This window comes from Phalaenopsis equestris, unplaced genomic scaffold (assembly GCF_001263595.1).
Source record: "Phalaenopsis equestris unplaced genomic scaffold, ASM126359v1 Scaffold000694, whole genome shotgun sequence".
NCBI lineage: Eukaryota > Viridiplantae > Streptophyta > Magnoliopsida > Asparagales > Orchidaceae > Phalaenopsis > Phalaenopsis equestris.
In genome coordinates this window covers 407,898-431,306 of record NW_018165134.1, presented here as the reverse complement: position 1 = coordinate 431,306, position 23,409 = coordinate 407,898, and the positions used below count along the sequence as shown (strand labels likewise).

Sequence of the window (23,409 nt, the reverse complement as noted above, 5' to 3'; positions counted from 1 at the left end):
TATTTCTTTTTTTTTGAAAAAGCCCAAAGGCTAATATATTAAATAAAAAGTAGGGTACAGATGGAGATTGCAGGAGGTCCCAAAAAATGGCACCAAGCCCACACAAAAACCACCATATTAAATGGTTCCAAAAAAAGGAGAAAATACAACCAAATACATAAGGGATCTTAATATAAAAAAAACTAACAAGTGCCAAAATAGGAGTATCAGATAGCTGGAGTGCGACCCAACTTTGCTTTGCCTTTGCCTTTGCCTTTGCCTCTAGTTCTAGGAAAGGAGCCAACCAATAAATTGGTTAGATGAGTGCCATTGCCAGTAGTGACCAATGTATCGTCCAATAGATTTCCTAGCTTGATTCATCCTCCGTTCTTCTTTTTCCGTCTCGTGCAGACCTGCCATTCCTCATCCGAAGGTTGACTCACCTGATTAGCAGAATGGTCTGAAGTGTGCATAATATGTGTAGGTTGTTGAACATTAGAGGCAAGTCCTTATTGTATTGGTTGATCTTCATTCTGGTCGAAAGAGCACTCTCGTGAGTCTTGGCATGTAGGTGGTCCTTCAATAACAGTAACTGGTATCAACACATATGGATCAGTACCTGTAGTAAGGTGTTCTTCATCTGGAACTGCGATGTTGGAAAGATGTTCGGATTGCACCTGCTCAACAAGGGTGTTAGATGACTTATCTTTAGTAATATTCGGCCTTAGCTGAGGATGTAAACGATAGTAAATAATAGAACTGTGGCCAAACATACTGCAATGAGAGCAATAAGGAGGATGTGATTTCACTTCAACCTTTTGCCAATACCCGTTGTGAATAGTGCCAATCCATATCTCATCCAGAGCTGTTTAAGTGATATCTCTATCAACTATCACATAAACCACAGAGGGTATAGTGACAACAAGCTTATGACTATCCACCTTGAGAGGCTTACCATAGACAGTTGCTAATTTTAATCCCGGAAACTTTATCCAGACATGAATGATAAGGGACTCCGCTTTTGGATCAAAACCGACAATTCACTTCAGAATTTTTATCAAACGATTGTCAATCTTGATAGCTTTTCGAGAAAAATGCAAGTGTAATCTGCATCATGAGATAGTTGAATAAGTATGTGTCTTCCGTCAAGTAGACCAATGTTCTAACTGTCCAATAACTTCATAGCGTCAAACTCCTTCCTAATTATCTCCAGTTTTCGGTGACCATAAAGGAATTTTCCCAGCAGAGCAAAATGCCAAGAAGACGCGAGAGTACCGATTTTAATCTTTGTGATAATAAGTACAAACTTCCCATTTTTTTTCCAAGCTTTTTAATAAAAGTGTGATCACCTCCACCTTTAAGAGTCTCGTGAAAAGATTCTGGAACATTGCAGGACTTACCGATAGCAAAACCAGACGTTGAACCTGGAGGGGAGGCACGAGCAGGAATCGCCGGCAAGGGCATTTGCATAGGAACGAAGCGTTGAGGCCATCTCCCTGACAAGATGGTCACAGTTAGGAGAGAAACAGTGGCGGGCCGCAAAGACGCGAGTAAGCCTCGGGCTCAGTTCGTTTGGAGCGAGACAACCGCAGGGAGAAATGTCGTCGACTACGGGAGACGATTGCGACAAAAAGTGCAGGAGAGACGCCAAAGACGACGACGACCGGATGATTCACGTCGACTATGGAGACGCTGGGAGCGTTCTAACTTCAACAGGAGAGACGCCGAAGACAGGGAGCTGCAGCTACGTTTACGGCATCGTGGGAGACACTGAATAGAAACGAAGAATTCGATAGGATCACCGCCGGGAATAGTCGCCATGGGCCAAAACCCTAGCAGAGCGTGCCGCTGCCGACGCCATGTATATTAATATATATTTGAAAAGCCCAATGGCTGATTTTATTGAAATTGGAAAGATACATAAGTGTTGTATGAGAGGGCCCAATAGAGGCACCATACCCATACGATACTAAGTACAATAATACCCAACAAAAAGATATAGATAGACTTAAAAAAAAAATAAAACATGCAGAAAACAAGTAGCTAGAGACAAGCCAGTTTAGTCCTGTCTCTTCCTCTTGTTTTAAGAGCGGAGCCAGATAACAAATTTTGAGGAGTTGTGCCATTAACAGGAGTAACCAAAGTTTCATCTATTAAGTTTTCAAGTTGGAGTGTGTCCCCAGCCTTCTTCTTCCGTCGAGAAGTGTAAACCTGTCATTCTTCATCTGAAGACTGACTCATGAAGAATGACTCATGTGATCCTCAGTTTGATTAAATAATATAATTTTAGTAGAAGGAAAGACTGTCGTTGCCACACGATAGGTTCTAGTGTATGTGAAGTGTGAATTGTCACCTCTGCACTTGATGCTTCTTGAATAGGGGCTATGGGGCATCCTGATTTTCGGTCCGAACATTATCTGTTGTAGTATGGTCAGGAGAGGGGATCTCAGGGGCAGACACCAACTCCTATCTTGGGGTGATTCCCTTCTCAGATTGGCTGTCATCAGGTTTTCTGGGAGCGCGTTCAAGCACGTGGGGTGCACTAATAACATGTTCCTGCTTTTGATTATTGGTTCTCAACTGTGGGTGCAATTTGAAACATTTTTCCTGTTGGTGTCCCAACATCTTGCAGTGCTTGCAGTAGTAAGGTTTTTGTTCCATAATGATTTTTTGCTCATAACCATTGTGAATAGAGCCAAACCAGACTTTTTATACATCTGGTAGTGTAATTTCTCTTTCAATTAAAATCCTTGCAGTAGAGTCTTGAGAAATGAAATGTAGGTAAGTCTTTCTGCAAAGGTTTTCCTATGATAGTCCCAATTGCATATAAGATAGGTAGGTCAAAGAATTGAAACTTGAGTTCATGTAATGAGAACCAGATAGACGCAATTGGGGGTTCTTGACTGGGATCAAAATTAGGGGTTTATTTGAGCAATTTCATATGTTTGCCCTCGATTGTGATGAATTTTCTTGGGAAAATCTGTGTAATATTTATTTATGCTCAGCTGTATCATAATATTTTTTCCGTCGAAAAGACCCACCTGTCAATCCTCAACCAGTTTAAAATCTTCAAAAACCTTCCTGATAATTTTCATCTGAGGACAACCTAATTGGAACTTTTTAACTAGTGTAAATTTGTATTTTCCTGCACGAGTTGAAATTTCAGCGTCAGAGAAAAGTATTGCTGGTTTGCCCGTCTTTTTCTCTACTTTTTTGATGACATTGTAATCTACATGCCTTGCAACAAAATCATGGTACATCTGCGGAAATATCAAACTATCTGTGAGGTGAAAATGGTAGCTGCGTTTGTGAACCACTGTAGCATAGGAGGGTTTGGCGGTGTTATCACCGGTGATGATGACAACGTAGGAAAGCCCTGAGGTCATTAGCATGCTTCACACAAGCACTACATAAATGGCGCAGCTTGCCAACTGCCACCTACGAAGGTGATGCGAGAAGTCGAGCAGGCCGAGCGGCTTTGACGTAGAAGACGAGCAGCTCGAGAACACAGGAGCAGGCTCAAAGCAAACGACGCAGTAGACGGAGTCGCGAAGTCGAGGACCGAAGCAGACGAAGTCAAAGCTGACAAAGTCACAGCAGACGGAGTCGAGAAGAAGAATTCGAGGCTGACAAAACATGACGAAGGAACAGACGAAGTCGAGCTGACGACGAAGGAAAGGTATTGATAGGTTGGATGAGAGGGCCCAAACTGGAACCCTAAACACTCGATATACAACAGACATCAAAGTCCCAAAAAAAGTACATGTATACCCAAAAAATAAAATTTTAACTTAGGCATAACTCTACTCTAAAAGTTTCCAAGACTCGGAGATTCAAACTTAAAATGGGAGCTTGAGAACTACCCAATGTATCCTTACCTCTTACCTCTGGTTCTAGGTAGGGAGCCAACTAACAATTGGTTAAGTCTACTACCATTACCCGAAACAATAAAGGTATCCTCCATTAAGTTCCTGAGTTCTAGTAGATTGCTATTCTTTTTCTTCTTCTTGGATGTGTAAACCTGTCATTCCTCATTCGAAGACTGACTCATCTGATCCATGAATTAGTCAAAAGATTGCCGGACATTTGTAGGTTGTTGCACATCATAAGCCCCTTTGTGCCTGAATGACAATAACAGTTTGCTTGATCTGATGAGGTGGTAGGGCCGCAGTAGAAATCTCACTTAGGGTAGAATGTTGAACTTGAATCTGGGGCACACCTTGGGCTGAACACTCCACCACGAGATTGCCAATTGTTACATCAATGATAAGGTTCTAGAGTTGGTGAAGTATGGAAAGTTTCCTCTTCCAACACCAACAGAGGTTCCATAGGAGGAGTTAAAGGACCTTCATCTTGAGCATTATGTGGAGGATGAGTAGTTGAAAGATTACCCGCAGGGGTAGTGGAACCTAAACAACGTCGGCCAGGGGACTAGATGGTACGGTTACCACAGTGTTATTGGGTTGAACAAGAGTGTAATCTTTCAACTCAAGAAATAATTAATCAAGAGTAACTTTTTGTTTGCGTCGAATTCTTGTGACGAACAAGAGTGTCACTAACTTTGAGAAGATTAGGAGGAGGGATCTCTAAATCTAGTTGAGCACTTTTAATTTTTTGGTTTTAGATGGGAGTGTAGGTGGTGACATTGAGAATTTGAGTGACCGAACATACAACAGTGAAAACAATACATAGGGAATCGATAACTTCCCTATGCCAATATCTTTGGTGTTGTGAGCCTAATCAAATTTTCTCAGGAGCGATTAATCTGATTCCATTTCAACAAGTACCCTGACATCTGAAAGATGTGAAAAATTAAAAGTAGGAATGTCTTTTTTGAGTGACTTACCATAGACTGAAGCAATAAAATGCAACACTTCTTGATTAAAATAATGAAATTTCAGGTCAGGGAGATGAATCCAAACCGGTATGGTTGGTGGTTCCATCCGTCGGTCAAAATCCACAATCAATTTCAAAATTTTCATTGCTCTGTTATCAATCCAAATTAGTTTTCTAGCAAATAAGTGTGTAGTCCTCTTTATGGTTAAGTTGAATAAGGATGCGCCGCCTATCCAAAAGTCCAAATTTTCACTCTCCAACATGGTGCATAAACTCAATTTCTTACGAATCAGCCTCATTTTGGGATGACCATAAAGGAATTTCCCGACCAAATTCAGACGACATAAAGAAGTAAACAAATTACTTTTAGCTTCAGTGAAAAAGATGGATGACTTCCCATTCTTCCTTCCAGTTTTCTTGATGAAACATAACTCGTAAACCTCCAACAGTAAAAAAAAAAAGGCAGGAACAAACTCAATTTAGGAGTACCTGAGGCGTGAACACCCGCAAAGGCAACAATATAAGTTCTGTTCGAAGCCATCATCGATTGAAGGAGGCGAGGCTTTAGGAGAAGTGAAGAATGTAGTCGAGGAAAGAGTAAACGACAAAGAAATGACATTAGGGCAACAACTGTACGACGAAAGAACGAAGTTGACGAAGTCGAAGAGCGAACCCCTTCTTCTCGAGCAAGAAGCAACGAAATCGAGGAAGACGCGAAAGGAGGAAGGTGATTCAAGGTGGAGGACGACAAAAGTTTTCTTCAAACGAGCATGGAGAAGGACGAAGCAGACGAAATTGATGAGGCGCAAATTCTTCAAGCACGACGTAGCGACGAAATCAATGAAGTTGACGAACAAGGTAGGTGATTCAACGATATATTACATGGGGATGGTAGCATGTGAGGAGAACCAACGGCTATGGAGATGGTTTTGCTTTTTGAACAAATTGAATTAAATCTATGACAAGTGATGAGAGTCAGAGTTGGAGGTTGTAAGGAGAGCAGGGGGTGGGGGTTTTGATGCGATTGTCTTAAACAATCTATGAAGTAATATATGGTTCTGTCCCACAAACATTACAATTAAAATTTTGATAAGTTTATTACTAATTATCTTACCCTATAATTTTATGCAACAAATTACAAAGGGATTATAAATTTTGCAATCAAGTTCTCGATTGATTAAACTAAAAAACTTGATTCGAGATTTTATTAGAGAGAACACCCTAAATTTATGATCTACATATACTAATTTTTTGTAATTTCTTGAGTTGAAGATGATAGATCATTAATCAAGAGTAATTTTATTACTTATTCTTCGTTAATAAGTACTAAACATAATCAATCTTTCTAATTTAGTATACATTTATATGAGCAAGAGTTGGGCATATTACACATACAACTTGACAATATTCAATTAAAAATAATGTACAATAACAACAACAACAATAAAAACTGTTAACCAAAAGCATGATTGCAACGATTTAATAAACATACAATAAATTAAACTTAAATGGAGTGAACTAACAAACAAACAAATTGAATTTGAAACTTGATAATAAAATTAATATTAACTTGTTCAAAAAGTTATTGGGATCCTGATCCAATGGCGTCACAAATTTGACCGATTTAAACGGTGCATTTAAGCATGTGTCACACAAGTAATATATGATGAATAGAGTATCGTTTTCACGAGATCACTATTAAAATTTTGATAAATGAATTACTAATTTTCTTAACCTAGAATTTTAACAGTTTTCAGAAGAATTATAAAATTTGCTACTTAACTAAAAACTTGATTCGAGATTACAATAGAGAGAACACCCTTAATTTATGATCCAATTATATTTATTTTTTGGAATTTCTTAAGTTGAAGATAATAGATTATTAATCAAGAATAATTTTATTTCCTATTATCTGTTAATGACTAAAAACTTAATCAGTCTTTATAAATCAATATATGTCCATCTGAACGAAAAAGTTGATTGTATTAAGAACTCTTACTTGTGGATTGGAAATTCCTAAGTAAATATACATTTATTATACTCAGAAATCTGTTCCTCTCTGACTTCGTTAATATTAATATATCACACTGAAGTTGAAAATTACATACGCTTAGTACACAAACTTAATGGAATTCGAAATAAATTGAACGATATTTTAACATTCAACACATTATTTTGGAGGTGTTTGATAGAATTCTTTTAATCAGATTTATTGTGAATTTAACATAAATCCAACCAAAAAAAAAAAAAATATAAAAATTAAATTCTACGTTCCGTTAAATCAAATTTTCTTTTTCGTCTTTTTTTCAACGTAAATTTAGATTTTTTGAATCCGATTGTGAGACGGATTTAAGGGATTTATTTTGTTGTCTCTCATGAGCTCCATCTCCATTGCACATAGAATTTGATAAATTAGGATTTGTCGAATTTATTGGATTTAATAAATCTTATTTAACATAAATTCATGTTGCAACCAAACACCGCCTTAGGGTGCTAAATGAAAATAACATAAATAAAATAAAAATATTGAGTTTAAAACAATTAGTTCATGATTTTACTAAGAAGAACACATAACAACAAGCCTTTTTCCCATTGAGTGGGTGATACTGTAGTTAATCCAAACATTAATAAGTAAATAAGTATTATTACTGAAAAATTAAAATAGACGATTGCAACCAAACATACTGAAATGGAAAATAACAACAACACAACACAAACTCAAACTAGGGTTTGATCTGTGGTTGGTGGAGGTCGGCTAGCTGGTTCGAATGTCGTGGGAGGAGCCTGGATTGGGGTGTATGAGGAGTGGGAACAAGTAGGGGGTGGCTGGAAAGGCGGTGTGTGGCCAGAAGAAGTAAGAGGGAGGACTGAATAACATGTCGACAGTGACAGAGGGTGCTATGGATGGCTGGCGGGGTTGCGATAGTGATGCCAGACAGCTGGACAGTAGGAAAACAACAAATTTGCTGTTTTTTGGATGTTGTAGTGAGGAACGATGATTGGCAGTGATGCGTAGAGGTTTTGGAAGGGTAGGTGTGGCTGTTGGGTAGTAAGAAGAGTTAGGCTGTAGGGAGGCAAAAAGGTTGTTGTGTTTGGGGCGAGGGATGCTTGCAGTAGCAACAACGACGGTGGTGGCAGCGGTGATAAGCTTGCGGAGGGTGGGCAGAGTCTAGGATAATCACTATCTCGGGTGAGATACAACCGAAACACTACCTTTAATTAGATATAACTGTAAAAGGGGAAACTTGGACACCAATGGCTGTCCTCACAAAAATGCTATCAAAATTGACCTTTGAACCCTAAAGAATACATTTATTGGAAATGATTAGAAAGGAATGAAATAAAAGGAGAAGACTTGCTAAAATTAGAAAGGAATCGAAGACCGAGCCACTCATTTCGTCTTTGTACCATTCACATGAGCCAACAGTCTGTGCGGTCACGGACTTGCAGGAAATCCCGTGTGTGCACTGGTCACCCACATCAATGCGGGAGATGCTCCTCGTCTCAGCGGGGTGTGCAAATATTCTTCTTGGACTCATTTTGCTTCCTACATGAAACGGTAAATCTAAAAGTTATACATATGTTAAAAGTTTGAAAGATAGAACTAAATTTTAATAGCAAATTTTCTCCTTGGACTCTTTTCTTCCGACATTTTCATTTTTTTGTCCCTTAATCACTCTCTACTTTAGCCTCTCAAGTCCACTTTTACATTCATTAAAACCATCAGTAAGTCTCTCACTCTTACTTTTGTACTACTAGAAAGTGTCCTCACATGAATAACTTTCTCAGCTGCATTGATAACTCCTCAATTGCCTTTGAAAATTCTTCCAAACTGAATTTGCCGGGTCATCGCACATCAATGTTGAGTCAAATAGCGTCAATGTGTTAAGTATTATGTTTTGTGGCTTAATTTAAGAGATTGTAGTGTTGCGATGTTATGGGACAATGTTGTGGCATTTACTTTTTATCATTTAGGCTAATTTTTTATTGTGGTGCTACTGTGCTCTTTAATTTAGTGCCATGCCATGTTCTCTATCTTACATGCCTTCTTTCTTCATTTTTTTTGGCGTCCTAGAGCCCAAACACTTATGATTAGCAATGTGGCATTGAGCTCTCTGTTTTTCAAGCCCTATCTTCATGTTTCGAGAATTATAATACCCTAAAGCCAACATTGTGGTGCCTCCGTTTCTATTTTTACCCTTATTTTCTTCTCGAAATGACACTATTGTGCTTCATGATACAATAGTAAGGCACCGCTTTAACTTTTTTTAATTTTTTTTCTTCTCCTTTTGATGTGGGGCTAAGATGGGCAGCTCATCCATCTGCAAGCTGGCCCGACCAACCCTTTGGTTTGGGCTAGAGGTATTGCCCTAGGGTAGCGGTCTACCTTTTCTATTTATCTCCTACTATATATTTGTATTTTATTTTTATTAGGGTTTAGTTTATGGCCTCAAAATTTTCCTGCTGTTGGTGTCTTTTCCCTTCATAGGGTTTTATCTAAAGACAGGTGGTGCTCCGACTGTATCTTGTTCCAAAGTGGTGATTCCACCCTCCCTCATTCTGCTTGTTGTCGTAATCCCCAACCTCTTCCAGTTTGCTGCCGCCTATCCATTTCTCTTTTTGCTTGTTGCTGCAAACCTTTCAAGTCACGACCCCGCTCGGGGCTTGGAATTAACCAAGACCGAAGCAGACTATCGGACGATGTGATTTAAATTTTCTATATTCAGTTATTATTTAACCAATGAAAGACTCACTAATAAAAAAAAAACTCACTAATAAAAAAAAAAAAAAACAATATATTTAAATTTAGCCGATATCTGGTTTTTCACGTTTTCTATAAATATTTCCCCTGCTATTGCTTATCCTTTAAATCACTCAATTAAACCTGAAATATTAATCTAAAATAAAGTAAGCTAAACAATGTTCGCGAATACTCATACTTACAAACCACAATAATACAAGACAAAATAGTAATTTGCATGTCAATTAAGCTTTTAATAAATCAATAAAAAAATTTAATGTTATTCCAAAAACTTTACAATATCAATATCATTATATATCTGTATAACCGTCACATGAGCATGATTTAAAAATTATGTTAATTAAGACACATTAATATTAATATCCTTTTTCATATACATGCATAAATACTTTAGTGTTCCCCTATTAGTACTACCAGGAGAGGACTCCATCATAGTCAGTTATGCCTATACAAACAATCAACATAAATATATCATTCATATATTCATTGCGTTCAATTTAGCACTATATAAAACATATATTAGATGCATGAGCGTAAATAATTATAAACATTCATAACAAAATGCCAGTGAATGCTCATACTTAAAAATCACAATAATACAAGAGAAAAAAAAGTACTATCATGCCGGTTAAATTTTTATTAAATCAATAAAAAAATTTAATGTTTTTTAAAAGACCTTATAATATTAATAGCATATTAATATCGTTATGTATATGTACAACCATCAAGGGAGCATCATCTAAAAATTGTGTTAATTAAGACACAATAATAATAATATTCTTTTCCTTAAACGTGCATTGGTACTTTAGTGTTACTCTACCAGTACCATCTAGGAGTGACTCTATTATAGTCGACCATACATATATAAACAATCAATATAAACATATCAGTTATGCATTCATCACATTCAATTCAACTTATTATATAAAACATACACCAGATGCATGAGAGTAAATAACTATAGACATCATAACAATATGTCAAATAAAGAAAAAAATATCGTAGGTTCCCTATCGTCATCTACATGCATCAAAAGAAACGAGCCATGAAAGGCTAGCTTGGCACAATAAATGTGCAGTGTTATTAACTTCATGAGGCATATGAAAAATAAAACTTATTTAAATTTCAAATGGAAAGAAAAATTGAGAGCCGTTTGTTCGTGATGCTGCCAAACATCATGCTTTTTTTTAAAACTGGATGATATTTGTGTTGTCCCCTTCGATGATGATCCTCTTGGTCTTGAACATCCATGGCTCTCACATGTTATGCAAAGACTATATAACCTGTAGCTCAACATGGGCACTTTCCCAATGCAAAAAAAAGTTCTCCTGCAGCTTTGATGCCCGTCCCTTGTTCATCACGGAAAATGGCACCAGTCACCGCCAACCCCGGGAAGTAGAGCACCATCAACTCTAACTTTAATCCACCTAGGAGAAGAGGAGAAAAGTGGGGGGGATGCCGGAAAGAAGTAAAAATCAACCCAATGGGTCTGCTAGCATCCCATTGCTCCTAAAATGGGTAAAGATTTTTGTACTCAATGCTTCGAAAATGGTGGCAGCAAGGATTGTTATCGTACCGTAAGTGTGATTGTAAATCTTGGCATTGCTAGTGCTCCATTAGTGGTGGATAATGTTGCAAAAGTAGTGTGTCTGTGCCAACTTGCATTTTGGTGTCTTGCTAAGCTCCTCTGTAGCCTTCATGAAGCTGCAAAAGGTGGGTATTGAATGCCGGAAAGGAGTAGAAACCAACCCAGTGGGTCGGCTAGCATTCTATTGCTTCCGAAATGGGTAAAGATGTTTGTACTCTATACTTCCAAAATGGTTGCAGCAAGGATTGTTATCGTACCGTAAGTGTGATTGTGAATCTTGGCATTGCCGATGCTCCATCTGTGGTGAATAATGTTGCGAAAGCAGTGGGTCTGTGCCAACTTCCATTTTGGTGCCTTGCTAAGCTCCTCTATAGCCTTCATGAAGCTGTAAAAAGTGGGTTTGGTGCCCCATCTTCCCATAATATCTTTTACCCTGCAAAACAAAAGCATTTAGTGGTAATATGATATTTATTTTCTATTTTCGTGCCCCCTTAGGGGCATTACATAGCACTTATGAAACCCCCCTCGCAAGCCACGAACGAGTGGGGATTGCATCATGGATCCTGCGCCACCAGAAAAAATGCTCTCTGGATCGAAGGTGCAATTGGTTAAGCCACTTTAAGCTGCTATCCACGTGTGGGAAGGTGGAGGCATACGCGAGTTCGATGGTTGTCCTCCTTGTGTGCTTCTGGTTCACCTCAAGGCAATCCACATGGACTTTCTAGTGCATCTTAATTTGAAAATTTTTGTTTCCCATGTCCACACCAGAGAAATTGTGAATTTCCTGCATGTTCCATTCCCTGTTAATAATCAAATCGGAAATTTGCATACCTTGAAGTTTGTATGTTTGGCCGGGCAAGGCCAACGCGCAATCGGGACTTCATTGGTCCAAGTGTATTTCATCACGTTAATTTTGCAGCCATTGGCAATTCTACATCTTGTAATTGGTTGTGATAACACAACTTCCTCACAGGGAATCTTCCACGTGATGGATGTGCTGCATGCATAATTGAGGGTCCAAATCTTCCACAAGTTTCTATCTTGCCAGAACATCCACGAAAGACGTGCACGGAGAGGACCTCTCCAGCACTTGAAGGCGTGCACATCCAAATCTTCCACATGATGGATGTGCTGCGAGCATAATTTTGGGTCCAAATATTTTTGTCATATTTAAACTTCACGCAGCGGTGGAGCATCGAGACTCTGTCTTGCAAGAACATTCACAAAAAAATGTGCACAGAGAGGGCCTGTTCAGCGCTTAGAGGCGTGGAAACCCAAACCCCCAAGCAACCTTTGGTTGCACAAAACAACCCAGGAAACATAATGCATGGTCGGTTGCCTCGGACATTCCTCCAAAGAAATGGTTTAAATATCATTTTGAGCTCATTAAGAATGCCAATGGGCACTTTCGCGTGTGTGATGAGGTACGTGGGCATGGTCATCCGAGAAGACTTTAATGGGGGTGGCATGACCTGCCAATGATAAGTGTTTCGTTCCCCAGACATTGAGCATTGAAGCGGCTTTTTGGATAACATATGAAAAATTGACCTTGTGGAGCTTTCTCAAAGTAAGCTTAATTCCAAGATAGTCGAGCTCTTTGACACGGGTAAACTGAAGGAGTCTTGAGATACTCTCTTCTTCCAATTATGGGTGGCGGTGATGAAAAGAACCACCAACTTAAAGGCATTAATCTTCTGGCTCGTGCAATTGCGAGAATCATGTAAAATCCTCATAAGTTGTTTAATGGTAAAGCCATATTGGCTTTTTTGAAAGTGTGCATTTGCATTGCTATATCAAAAAAGGTACAAAACTATTCAAGCATGCATTTATGATGTACAAAAGTGAGAGGTGGGGATAGAGATTCCCCACCGCCCCAAAATATATCGGACCTTGCAAAACAATAAATAGTCTGATATAAGATGGTTTCGGTACTACACTTGCTGGGCAACCCCATGGGCACGAGATGTCATTGGCGAGGCATCTGCAGACTAACCTAGTCCTCGTCGGGATAGCTTCACGCTCCATACGCCATTAGAAAATGGATTCCTGTGGGTGGAGTTTAAGCTTCTTGGTCCAATTGCAAAAATTGTTGGTTGTATGAATATTAGCTTCATATGCAAGAGCATTGATAGTTTTCCAAGAACACTGTTTTGTCAGCTCCATTTAGTCATTAGGAACATTATTACAAATGGGCACTTGAGTGATAACATGAGTCAACTGCTCTCCAAAAAACTCCAGCAGCCGTTGCTTGTTCCACTGCCCCTCCTCAATGAAAGCCGAAACTTGTACATTTTCCAGCTCCACGAATTCATCAGAACAAGGTTACTTCGATAAAGGGGTATCATGGATCCAACTTTGTTGCAAAAAATTGATTTCATCACCCTTGGCAATCTTCCATCTACCGATGGCCTGTAAGGCTGTAGCCCCATCACATAGTATTTTCCAAGTGACAGTTCTTCTTTGCTTAGTATTGGTTTCCAAGAGATTACTTCCATATTTATGCTTCAAAATATTATGGAGGGAGCCTTTGTTCTGAATGAAATTCCATGCAAGCCCTTGCCGACTTTGCGTAGCTTTAAATCCGAGGGCACAAAATTGCACCGGTTGACGACCCGTGATGTTTTGTTTTTTTTATGCCACAGAAACTAACGAAACTTCCGTTCCATCTCATTTAAAATACTTCCGGGCACCTCAGTATTGGAGAGAAAATACACGAGCATCATAAGGATAGCAACTTTTAGAAGCGTAGCACGATCCGTAAATGACAAGTAACGAGTACCCCATGCATTCAATTTAGAATCAATTCTTTGTAATAAACTTGAGAAATTAGCCTTGTCAGGCTTTCAAAATGCTAGTTTTGATGCCCAAATACTCGATTTCCTCAACCTAGGGGAACTGAAAAAAACTGGAGATTTTCCTCTTGCTCTAATTTCGCGTGGCCTTGTTAAATAATATGGTTCATTTGGCAGTATTTATTCGTTGCCTGGTCCAACAACTATAGTCCTGTAAAATTCCCTTTAAGCATTTAGAATTCCTCATGTCGGCTTCAACAAAGATGATGATGTCATTCACATAATGCAAATGCAAGGTTCGTCCAGCTTTATTGCAACCCGAATACCCACATGTGGAGTGTATAGTTAATGAGAGTAGCTCAGAACGGATGATAGAAAAATTTGAGGATAATGGACAACCTTGTCGGAACCCACATGTAGCATGAATCCAAGTAACAATGTAAATTTTGGTCCCTCGATGCATCTTAAAGTCAATTGTTTAAATTTATCTGGGCAACCCCAAGCTTCTAGCACCAAGTTGGAGTTTCCCAATCCGTCTCGTCGTAAGCTTGTTCCATGTCAATTTTGCTGATGACTTCCCATGCAACTAAAGAATGATCAGAAATTGATTGCCTGGGGATAAAAACGCGTTGCTCGAAAGATATAATATTGATCAAAATGATTTTCAAGCGATTAACAAGCACCTTCACAACCACTTTATAAATGGTGTTACATTAACTAATTGGCCGGAATAGTTTAGGAGAGTCAACATTGTCTTTCTTCGGTAGGAGCACAACAAGTGATTCTTTCCATTGAGTAGGTGTATAGTACTAAGGAAAAATCATGTATGACCGGGAAGACCTCCTTATTAACAATTCATGTATGACAAGGAGGACCTTATTAACAATTGTCCAACAATGCTTATAGAAAGAAGTGGTGATGCCGTCAAATATCGGGGTCCGATTAGGTCCCATTTCTTTAATGGCCATCCAACTTTCTGCATCAGTGACCACTGTAGTCAGCGTTTTTGTGAACTTGTCGAGGGATCAGATAGAGCAAGGAAAACTCGACTAGCCTTGCTTAATAATTCAGACTTGTTGCCTTGACATAGAGTAAGTGGGAGATCAGAGGGGATATAGAGAAATAGAGAAAATAGCTCAGAAAGCGCCATAGAAAGTAGCTCAGGATAGATGATGAATGGATATAGAGATATAGGGCAGCCCTGCCTAAAACTGTATTTTACGTCTATCCAAGAAGAGAGTTTTCCCTTAATAAGGAGAGTAAACATCGATGATTCCACACAATCGAGGACGCATTTGATGAAGACATCGGAGCAACCCTTGGCTTCAAGCACCCCTTTAAGAGTGGTCCAACTCATCTTGTCATATGCTTGCTCCATGTTGATCTTGATAGCCATTAATCCAGTTTTCACGGTAGAGTTCTTGATCTTTTTAATCATTTCTTGGGCAATGAGGCAATGATTGGAGTTAGATTTGCGGGGAATGAAGGCCCCTTGTTCAACAGAGATCAGATTAGGTGAAGTGCCTTTAAGGCGGTTGCAAGACTTTGACTACTAACTTATTGTTGGTGTTGCAAAGGCTAAATTGGTGGAACATGCTGGGGGAGTCAGCCGGATCCTTCTTGGGGATGAGAGGAAATGGCATGCATTCAGAAGTGAAGAAATCTTGGATGGCCATAAGAACCTTCTTGCGAATGATGGCCAGAAGTGCTGGTAAAAGGAAGTGGTGATGCCATCAATACTTGGTGCCCGATTTGTGCCCATCTCCTTAATTGCATCCCAAATTTCCTCGTTGGTAACCGTAGTATCAAGCTTGTTGGAAAAATTGACAAGGGAGTGGTTGGTTTGTTAGAAATCCATCCACCCCCTGGAATATATCACTGCCCCTTTCCACTTGGTGTGAAAAAAAATCTAGGAGGGATTTTAAGATATTACCTTGGTCCTCAGTGTAAGAGCCAATCGAAAGTTTGAGGCGCTTGGCTTGAGTACTTTTGTAACGAGATGTAGCAATCAAGTGGAAGAAATTAGAATTGGAGTCCCTGTCATTGAGCCAACACACATTATCTGTTGCCACCATGAGAAAATGCATGCCAAAGTAACTTGAAGCTTATGGGCTGAGGCTCGTAGGTTAGATTCTTAAGTCGGCTGTAGACCCGCATAAGAGAAATCAAACTCCTGTTACCTAATGAGCTCCATTTCCAAAACAGATTTGCGCTCCCCCATTTTTGTTTCTACTTTAATAGTGCAAATCTTTTGTGGTTCTTTTACACTTTCTCTGCTACACTTCAACACTCGATCCATAATCTTTCATGGACCACATTTGTTGCACAATATGCCATGTTGTAGGGTAAGAAAGCCACGTCTTCAAATCGAAGAATTTTGGGGGCTTGAATTGCGGTTGTTTCTTGTCCAACAAAATTAAACAGTGGTATGAGGCAGGCCGCATCAATCGTTTCGTGGTGGCGAGGAGAATATGCTGAAGTGCTTGGAGTTGGCAAGAATACCGTACCCATATTCTACTTGTCCCTTCTTTATTATTGCTCTAAATGTATCTCAACCCAATGAAGCCAAGGTCATAAAGATTGTTGATCACCATAAAATCAAGAATATCTCACACGCCTATTTAAAATGAAAGGTTTGCTGTCTTTTTCGTCATTCTGGCTAGTGATACAGTTGAACTCTCCACTCGTAAGAGTGGGGATGCTGTTATCATACATCGAGTTGATGTTACCCCAAAGAGAAGTGCTAGAGTGGCATTTTTTGCTAGCATAAATGTTGCCTATACTCTAAGTGTGGTTATCCATAAGTTTGGCCCTACCAATGACACATCGGGCCTACTTGTTACAAACTTCAAAGGAAAATAGATCCTTCGCCATAGGGTAATGATGCCTCTAGACTTGCCTGCCAAAGGTTGGAAGTCAAAATCCTATTTGATGTTGGTCATATTATCGATCTCTATGCGGTCAATGTTTTTCACCTGGGTTTCCACAGGCCCGATTGAAAGCGGGTTGTCTTCGCTAATGAGGTGCTTGAGGTAGGCATTTGAGAAGCTCAATCCCAAAGCTTATGGGTCTTTCAGGATCCTTAAGAAGTTAAACGATAATGCCTATAAGATCAACCTATCAGAGGACTATAATATTTTAGCTACATTTAATTTAGCAAATTTGACTCCGCGCTAAGAATAACCAGAAGTTTTGACGAATGAGGTCGAAGCTGTCCCAACACGGGGAGATTGACACAGGGCTCACATGGGGGCAGCTCAGCTGGGGGAAAAAATACTCTGTCTGAATTTCAGACATCTGGACGACCAACCACCTCTTGCCACGTCGCCCGTAGATGAGGTGTATGATGACGTGGTGCCCGGGGGCTGGTTGTCTGGAAGTGCAGTGTCCGAACGGAATATATCCTCCATTTGGGGGGTTGAACCGGTTCAACAAGGAAGCCACTAGGGGTTCAGCTGGCCCTTTGGTTTGGGCTAGAGTTGCTTCCCACGGGGAGGGGAGAGGTCTTCTCCCTCCTATTTATCTACTACTATGTATATGCATTTTATTTTGATTAAGGTTCAAGTTTTTGGTTTAGAATTTTTTTGTTGTTAACGCCTTTTTCCTTTCTAAGAATCTATTTGAGGACATGCGGTGATCCGACTGTACCTTTCTCCAAGGAGGTGAGTACTCTTCCTTATCTCCTTACCCTCACTCATTCTGCTCTCTATCATAATCCCCAACCTTTTCCATTTTGCTGTCACCCATCCGTTTCTCTTGATGCTTGCTACCGCCAACCCCTCCAACCTTCTTGCTTGCTGCCGCAAGCCCTCCAGTCCCCTATTACTTGCTGTCGCAATCCCATACCCTTCATGCTTGCTGCTGCAATCCCATACTCTTCATGTTTGCTGCTGCTGACCCCATCAGCCTTCCCGTTTGCTGTAAACTCTCCCCCCTAACCTTCCATTGTTGTTGCAGCCCCTCCAGCCTTCTACTGTTAGCTGCCACATCCCAATCAATCGACATTTCCATTGTCCAACCATAACCCACCACCTTCTTGTTCTCACCCTAGGGGCCTTTGGGGTTTTTTGTTGCTTTGTTCTTGTTTTAAGTGTCTTTGTGTAACCCCTATGAGTTTTCAACAACAATATTTGCGTTTACGTTACTATTGGGCTTAACTTCGGTATCACTTCTTCTTTTAGTGTAGAAATATTCTCTTCCCATTATTTGAGAATTTTTTGCAATAACATAAAATTTTCTTATTTTCACTTAAAATGCATATTAAATTCTTAGGATTTGTTTGAGATCACTTTTCGTTTTCTATTTTTGTATTTGCTTTTAGTATGTTTTCTTTTTATTTTGTTTTTTGTTTTTAGAAATTTCGTTTTGTACTGTTATGATTTATATGTTTTTAAAAATATAAAATATAAAAAATGTTTGATTGAGTATTTTTTATTTTTGAAAGAAAAAAAAACTATGTATTTTATAAAACAGTTGGGTCCACGTGTGCTCTACTATTAAATTCTGCCTAAATAGCAGATTTTGTTTTGTAGTTATTTTATTTACACAATTTCTCATTATTTAGTATTACTTTGCATAAATTTTTAATTAAAGAACTAACTTTTTGAGTTTGATTGGAAGTGTGGGGTGAATATACTTAGTAGTTCTAGCGCTATTCTTTTGTTTCAGCTTTTCTAATTACATGTTTAAATGATATATTATTATTTAGTGATACATCATAAGAAAATTTATTTGATCAAGTATAGATCATGATTCAACCTTTGATTTGAGAACTTATAAATTAAATTTAGGACTATTTAAACTCTAATTTTTGCAAACCTATCAAAAAAACAAACATTTTGGCGAACTGAGTCCAAGACTATCAAGTGTTTTGATTTGAGTATTAATGACTCAAAATTAAGCACTTGATGCATAATTTGAAACTCCGTGACATTAGTTTTAGTACCATTTATGATATTTAATTACCGCGTAATACAAAACGAAAGGCTTGACAAGTGGAATTTAAGAATTCTATGCTTATTCAACTATGATGGCAGTAAAACACTTAAATTCTTAAAGAATGGTCTAAGATTGAGTGAATTAACATGGGCCATATGATTTAACAGAATTTCACTTTAAAAATTATAAAAAGAGCCATATTCTATACATAATGAATGCCTTGGTCATGAGGAAATTTTAAATTCTTGTATATTTTGATGATTTTTTACCTCTGTTTCACGTTTGATCTTAATTCCCATGGAAAATAGTTAGCATGGCTTGATCATTGTTGCTTGATCTTTGTTTTCTGACCATTCTTTTCGCTTTGTCGTCGCCCATCTACTATTGCCTGGCCATCACCTGATTGTCTTTTCTTGGTCATTGTTTTCCCGGCTATCACCTGATTGTCTTTTCTTGGTCATTGTTTTCCCATTGTTCTTATCTTTCACTATATCTCTCCAACAACCTTTGTTATTACTATAAGAGACTAAGTTAATATTCCTAAGTTTGTCAACATTTCTTATTCGATTAATGGAAAGGACAAACTTTTGTAATCTTTCTTATATAGCATATCATTTATATTGGGCTAGGCCCATTTTTTTCTGTTCTGGGATTTTCACATAAAATTATAATATTACTTGCAATCCTCTTTTATCTGTGTTTATATTGGATCTTCGTATAAAATGATCATGCTTACTATTTTTAAAGTCTTATAACGATATAGCTTCATTTCATAATGGGTTCTTTTAATTTTTTTTTAATTATTTTAATGCATGGAGTTAGCATTTTTTATTTAAAATTTAAAGCTATCAAATTAAGGCAAGTATATCGACCTAGTTTATCTAATATTTAATCTATGGTTATCTACATACTATTTCTCTTTTTTTTGCTCATTCTATTAATACTTAATATTCAAATCCATTTGAAAAAAAAATTATCGCCTAATATAAGTTAGTTTAAGCCATATTTTAAATTTAATATTTAATTGGACGATGAATGTCTGCCATTTTTAAAGCTTAACATTTATATACAATTTTATCTCATAATGGGATTCTTCTTTAATTGTTTATTATTTTTAGTGGGAAGCAAAACCTTTTTTTGTTAAAGGGTTAAACTATGACGAAAAGGAGAAAAATAACTGCTATATACCATGTCTAATATATCTAATCTAATATCTATCATCTATACTTTTTTTTGCAATGCATTCTCTCCTTAATTAATATGAATAATCAAATTGAAAATTTCTTTTCTAAACTTATTGTTAAATTGTATGAAATAATCTTAATTTAATTTTAAGTATTCTAAATTTAGCATAACAAATAGGCCATTTTTTCAAATTTATTTAATTTAAAATAGTATAATCCTTACATTTATTATTAAATATTCTAATATTTAGTAAGTGATAAATCTAATTATTAATTTAATTTAATTAATATTGAAATTCTTTTGATTTGGCAAGTGTTAAAAGTTACTGATAGTTTATTAGTTTTAATTTCCTAGGTTAGGTTTTGTATTTATTTATTATTATTTTTATTTTAGGTTATGCATTAACATCTTTTCTATTGTAATAAATAATTCCATACAATGAATGAAAGAGTAGTTATTATATATATTACGTAATCTCTGTAGCTGTTGCAACAACAATGGTTTTTTCCTCCCAAAAGTTATGCAGGGTTTTTGTTTTATTTTATTTAAAAGTTCTCCATTCTTGTTTTCAAAGAATACCAAAGTGAGAAAATAAATGGCAAAATATTTTACTTAATTTGGTGGATGCAGTCAAATGGAAATATTAACCTTATTATTTCAATTACACACACGAACAGGCACACACACGCGCACACACACACGCGCACACACACACGACACACACTTAAAGCTTTCATTGAAGTTTTCAGTGCTTGTTTCAGTCTTCCATAGCCGTCTTCTTTCATATCAACTGCTGCCAAAGGTTTTGAAGTATTGGTTTTCTAGTAGAATTTCTGTTGGCAAAACTGACACTGTAGATGATTATAGTCAAATCTGATGGGAAATTGGAACTTCCTTTTTGATATTGCTTTGTCACAACAATGTGATCGATGATTCTAAAATTCATATATAGTTGGGATTCTTGCCTTCTAAATTTTGGTAATTTTATTACTCTTGTTCATGGGGAGCTTCGTTGGTTTTTGATTGTTTTTAAGAAGGTTTTAAAAACCGGATTAGACTGGCTGTTCAAGATGTTCAACGATGATCTGGTTTCCAAATGGTTCAATCTAGATTCGAAACTGTTTTTGCTCAGAACTGAGCTGGATGTGGCGGAACTGACGGTTAAATTTGTGAACGGGGTATGGTTTTGATGAACCACCTGGTTCATATATTGATCATCATATATTTTTAGTTTGCCTTTTGTATATTAATAATTTATACTAAATAAATCTATTTAAATTTGTACCTTAATTTCCTATCATGTATTTCCTCAAATTTCTTGATTTATGAACATTTTTATTGGTATTAAATTATGTCTACTTTAACTTATAGTATATTTATATAGTTGGTTATACAAGATTTCAAAGGATTATTTGAATTTTGCTTATGTCTTTAAAAGTAGAGATTAGTCATTCAAATATCGGCCTTTAAATTTAAAATTATAGAAGATACTTCTTGTGTATATTCTATATATATTATAGTTGTCTTTATTATTATTATTTTTTTCAATCATTATATTGTTATTTAAGTGATATTAAATAATTTTAATGTTTAATTTGCCATCCAGGTTAAGTCCTGTACAACTTACCTTATTTGCTAGAATTTGTTTGTGTGGTTCGATTACTCATGCTTGTTCATTTGGCAGGTACACCTCTGTACATGGCTCCAGAACTGGTGCGTGAACAACCATATAACCACACAGCAGATTTATGGTCCCTTGGAGTTATCTTGTATGCCAACATCAACTGCATTAAATTTATGATGTATTTCCATTCACGCGCGCGCGCACAGACACACACACATCTATCTAGCTATCTATCTATCTATCTATCTATCTATCTATCTATCTATCTATCTATCTATCTATCTATCTATCTATCTATCTATCTATCTATCTATCTATCTATCTATCTATCTATCTATCTATCTATCTATCTATCTATCTATCTATCTATCTATCTATCTATCTATCTATCTGTGTCTAGGTAAATATTTTTTGTTCTCTTCTGGAACTGTCAACAAGGTAAATATTTTTTGTTCTCTTCTGGAACTGTCAAGGACTCTAAAAAGTAAGTTTAATTTTTCAATACTTATGCATGCTTGTGTAAGTACATGATTGATTTCAAATTTTTGTATTCTGCATTTTCTTTGGTAGAATTTGTTGTTGTTACATTGCGAAATTTATGCCAGATTTTACAATTATATGTTATTTTTTGCCATCATATTCACTTTTGTAGCCATAGGAAATTTGAGGGCTTTTCTATCAATATCAGAACTTATGCTTATTCTTTTTCTTTTAATTACTTTATGTAAGCTTTTTCTCATATATCAAGTTCTTCCCCTCTCGTTGAATTGATTGTTCATATTTAACATCTTCTATGCCAGGACAATATTTATTTTGCTTCTTTAGTTGTTTAATATAATTAATATATTAGCATTCAAATTTCAAAGTAGTAACATATCCGATGTAACAGTTAAGTATTAAATAAATTGTTACAAATTTTAATGTAAAAAATTTGTAATGCATCACGTGTGAAAGTTAACTATAAAATAGCGACTATTTCAGTTTTCGTGGATGTGGCATCTTCTGTTTTATTGTTATTTCTGGGTCTTTTGGTTGTTGCTACCATTTACACATGCTAAGATGCTTTTTTTGTTTTTAATCCTCTGCAGATTACACTATTAGGGAAGTCACTTTCACTGATGGCACTGTTGCTTTTAACAGTTTCCTGCATATGTAGGATAGGATCTTTTGATTCTGTGTTATATTTCTACTCTATCTGACTCTGTACATCGATGTTTGTTCTCTGCTTTGGCTTTCGATTGCTTTTTCATTTCCTTACGAATTTCTAGCTTGTGTTGCTACTGTTATCTCTTATATACATACCACTCAATTCCTTTGAATTTACATATGTAACACTCAAAATTTGTCTTTTTACTAGGGGTGTAAGCTCGTGTTTGGTTCGTTAAAAAATACCACTATTCTTGTTCGGTTCGTTTATATTTCTGACGCAAAATGTTTGTTCATATTTGTCCCATTTGCTTAGTTAGCCGAACACGAATTGTTTGCGAATAAAGAATCGCTTTGACAACTCTAGTCATACAACCATAGGATGTCAAGGGTAGGAACGAGATTTAGATCTTTGTATTTATATTAAATTATCATTTAAATATAGTTTAATATATTTTTTTATTTTTTAATTAATAATTTTAATTGATTATAAAACTTTGTTGCCTTGTAGATAATTAAATTATTTAAAAATACCACTTATCAATAATATATATATATA

General features: G+C 37.0%; 1 protein-coding gene across 1 annotated transcript in view; it reads left to right on the top strand.

The window, feature by feature from the left end:
• LOC110030300 (serine/threonine-protein kinase TIO) overlaps positions 1 to 23,409 on the top strand; it is a 99,296-nt gene that overhangs the window by 17,614 nt on the left and 58,273 nt on the right. The window contains 1 exon segment of the mRNA XM_020732944.1: positions 21,765 to 21,849. Coding sequence (XP_020588603.1) covers positions 21,765 to 21,849 — 85 coding nt within the window.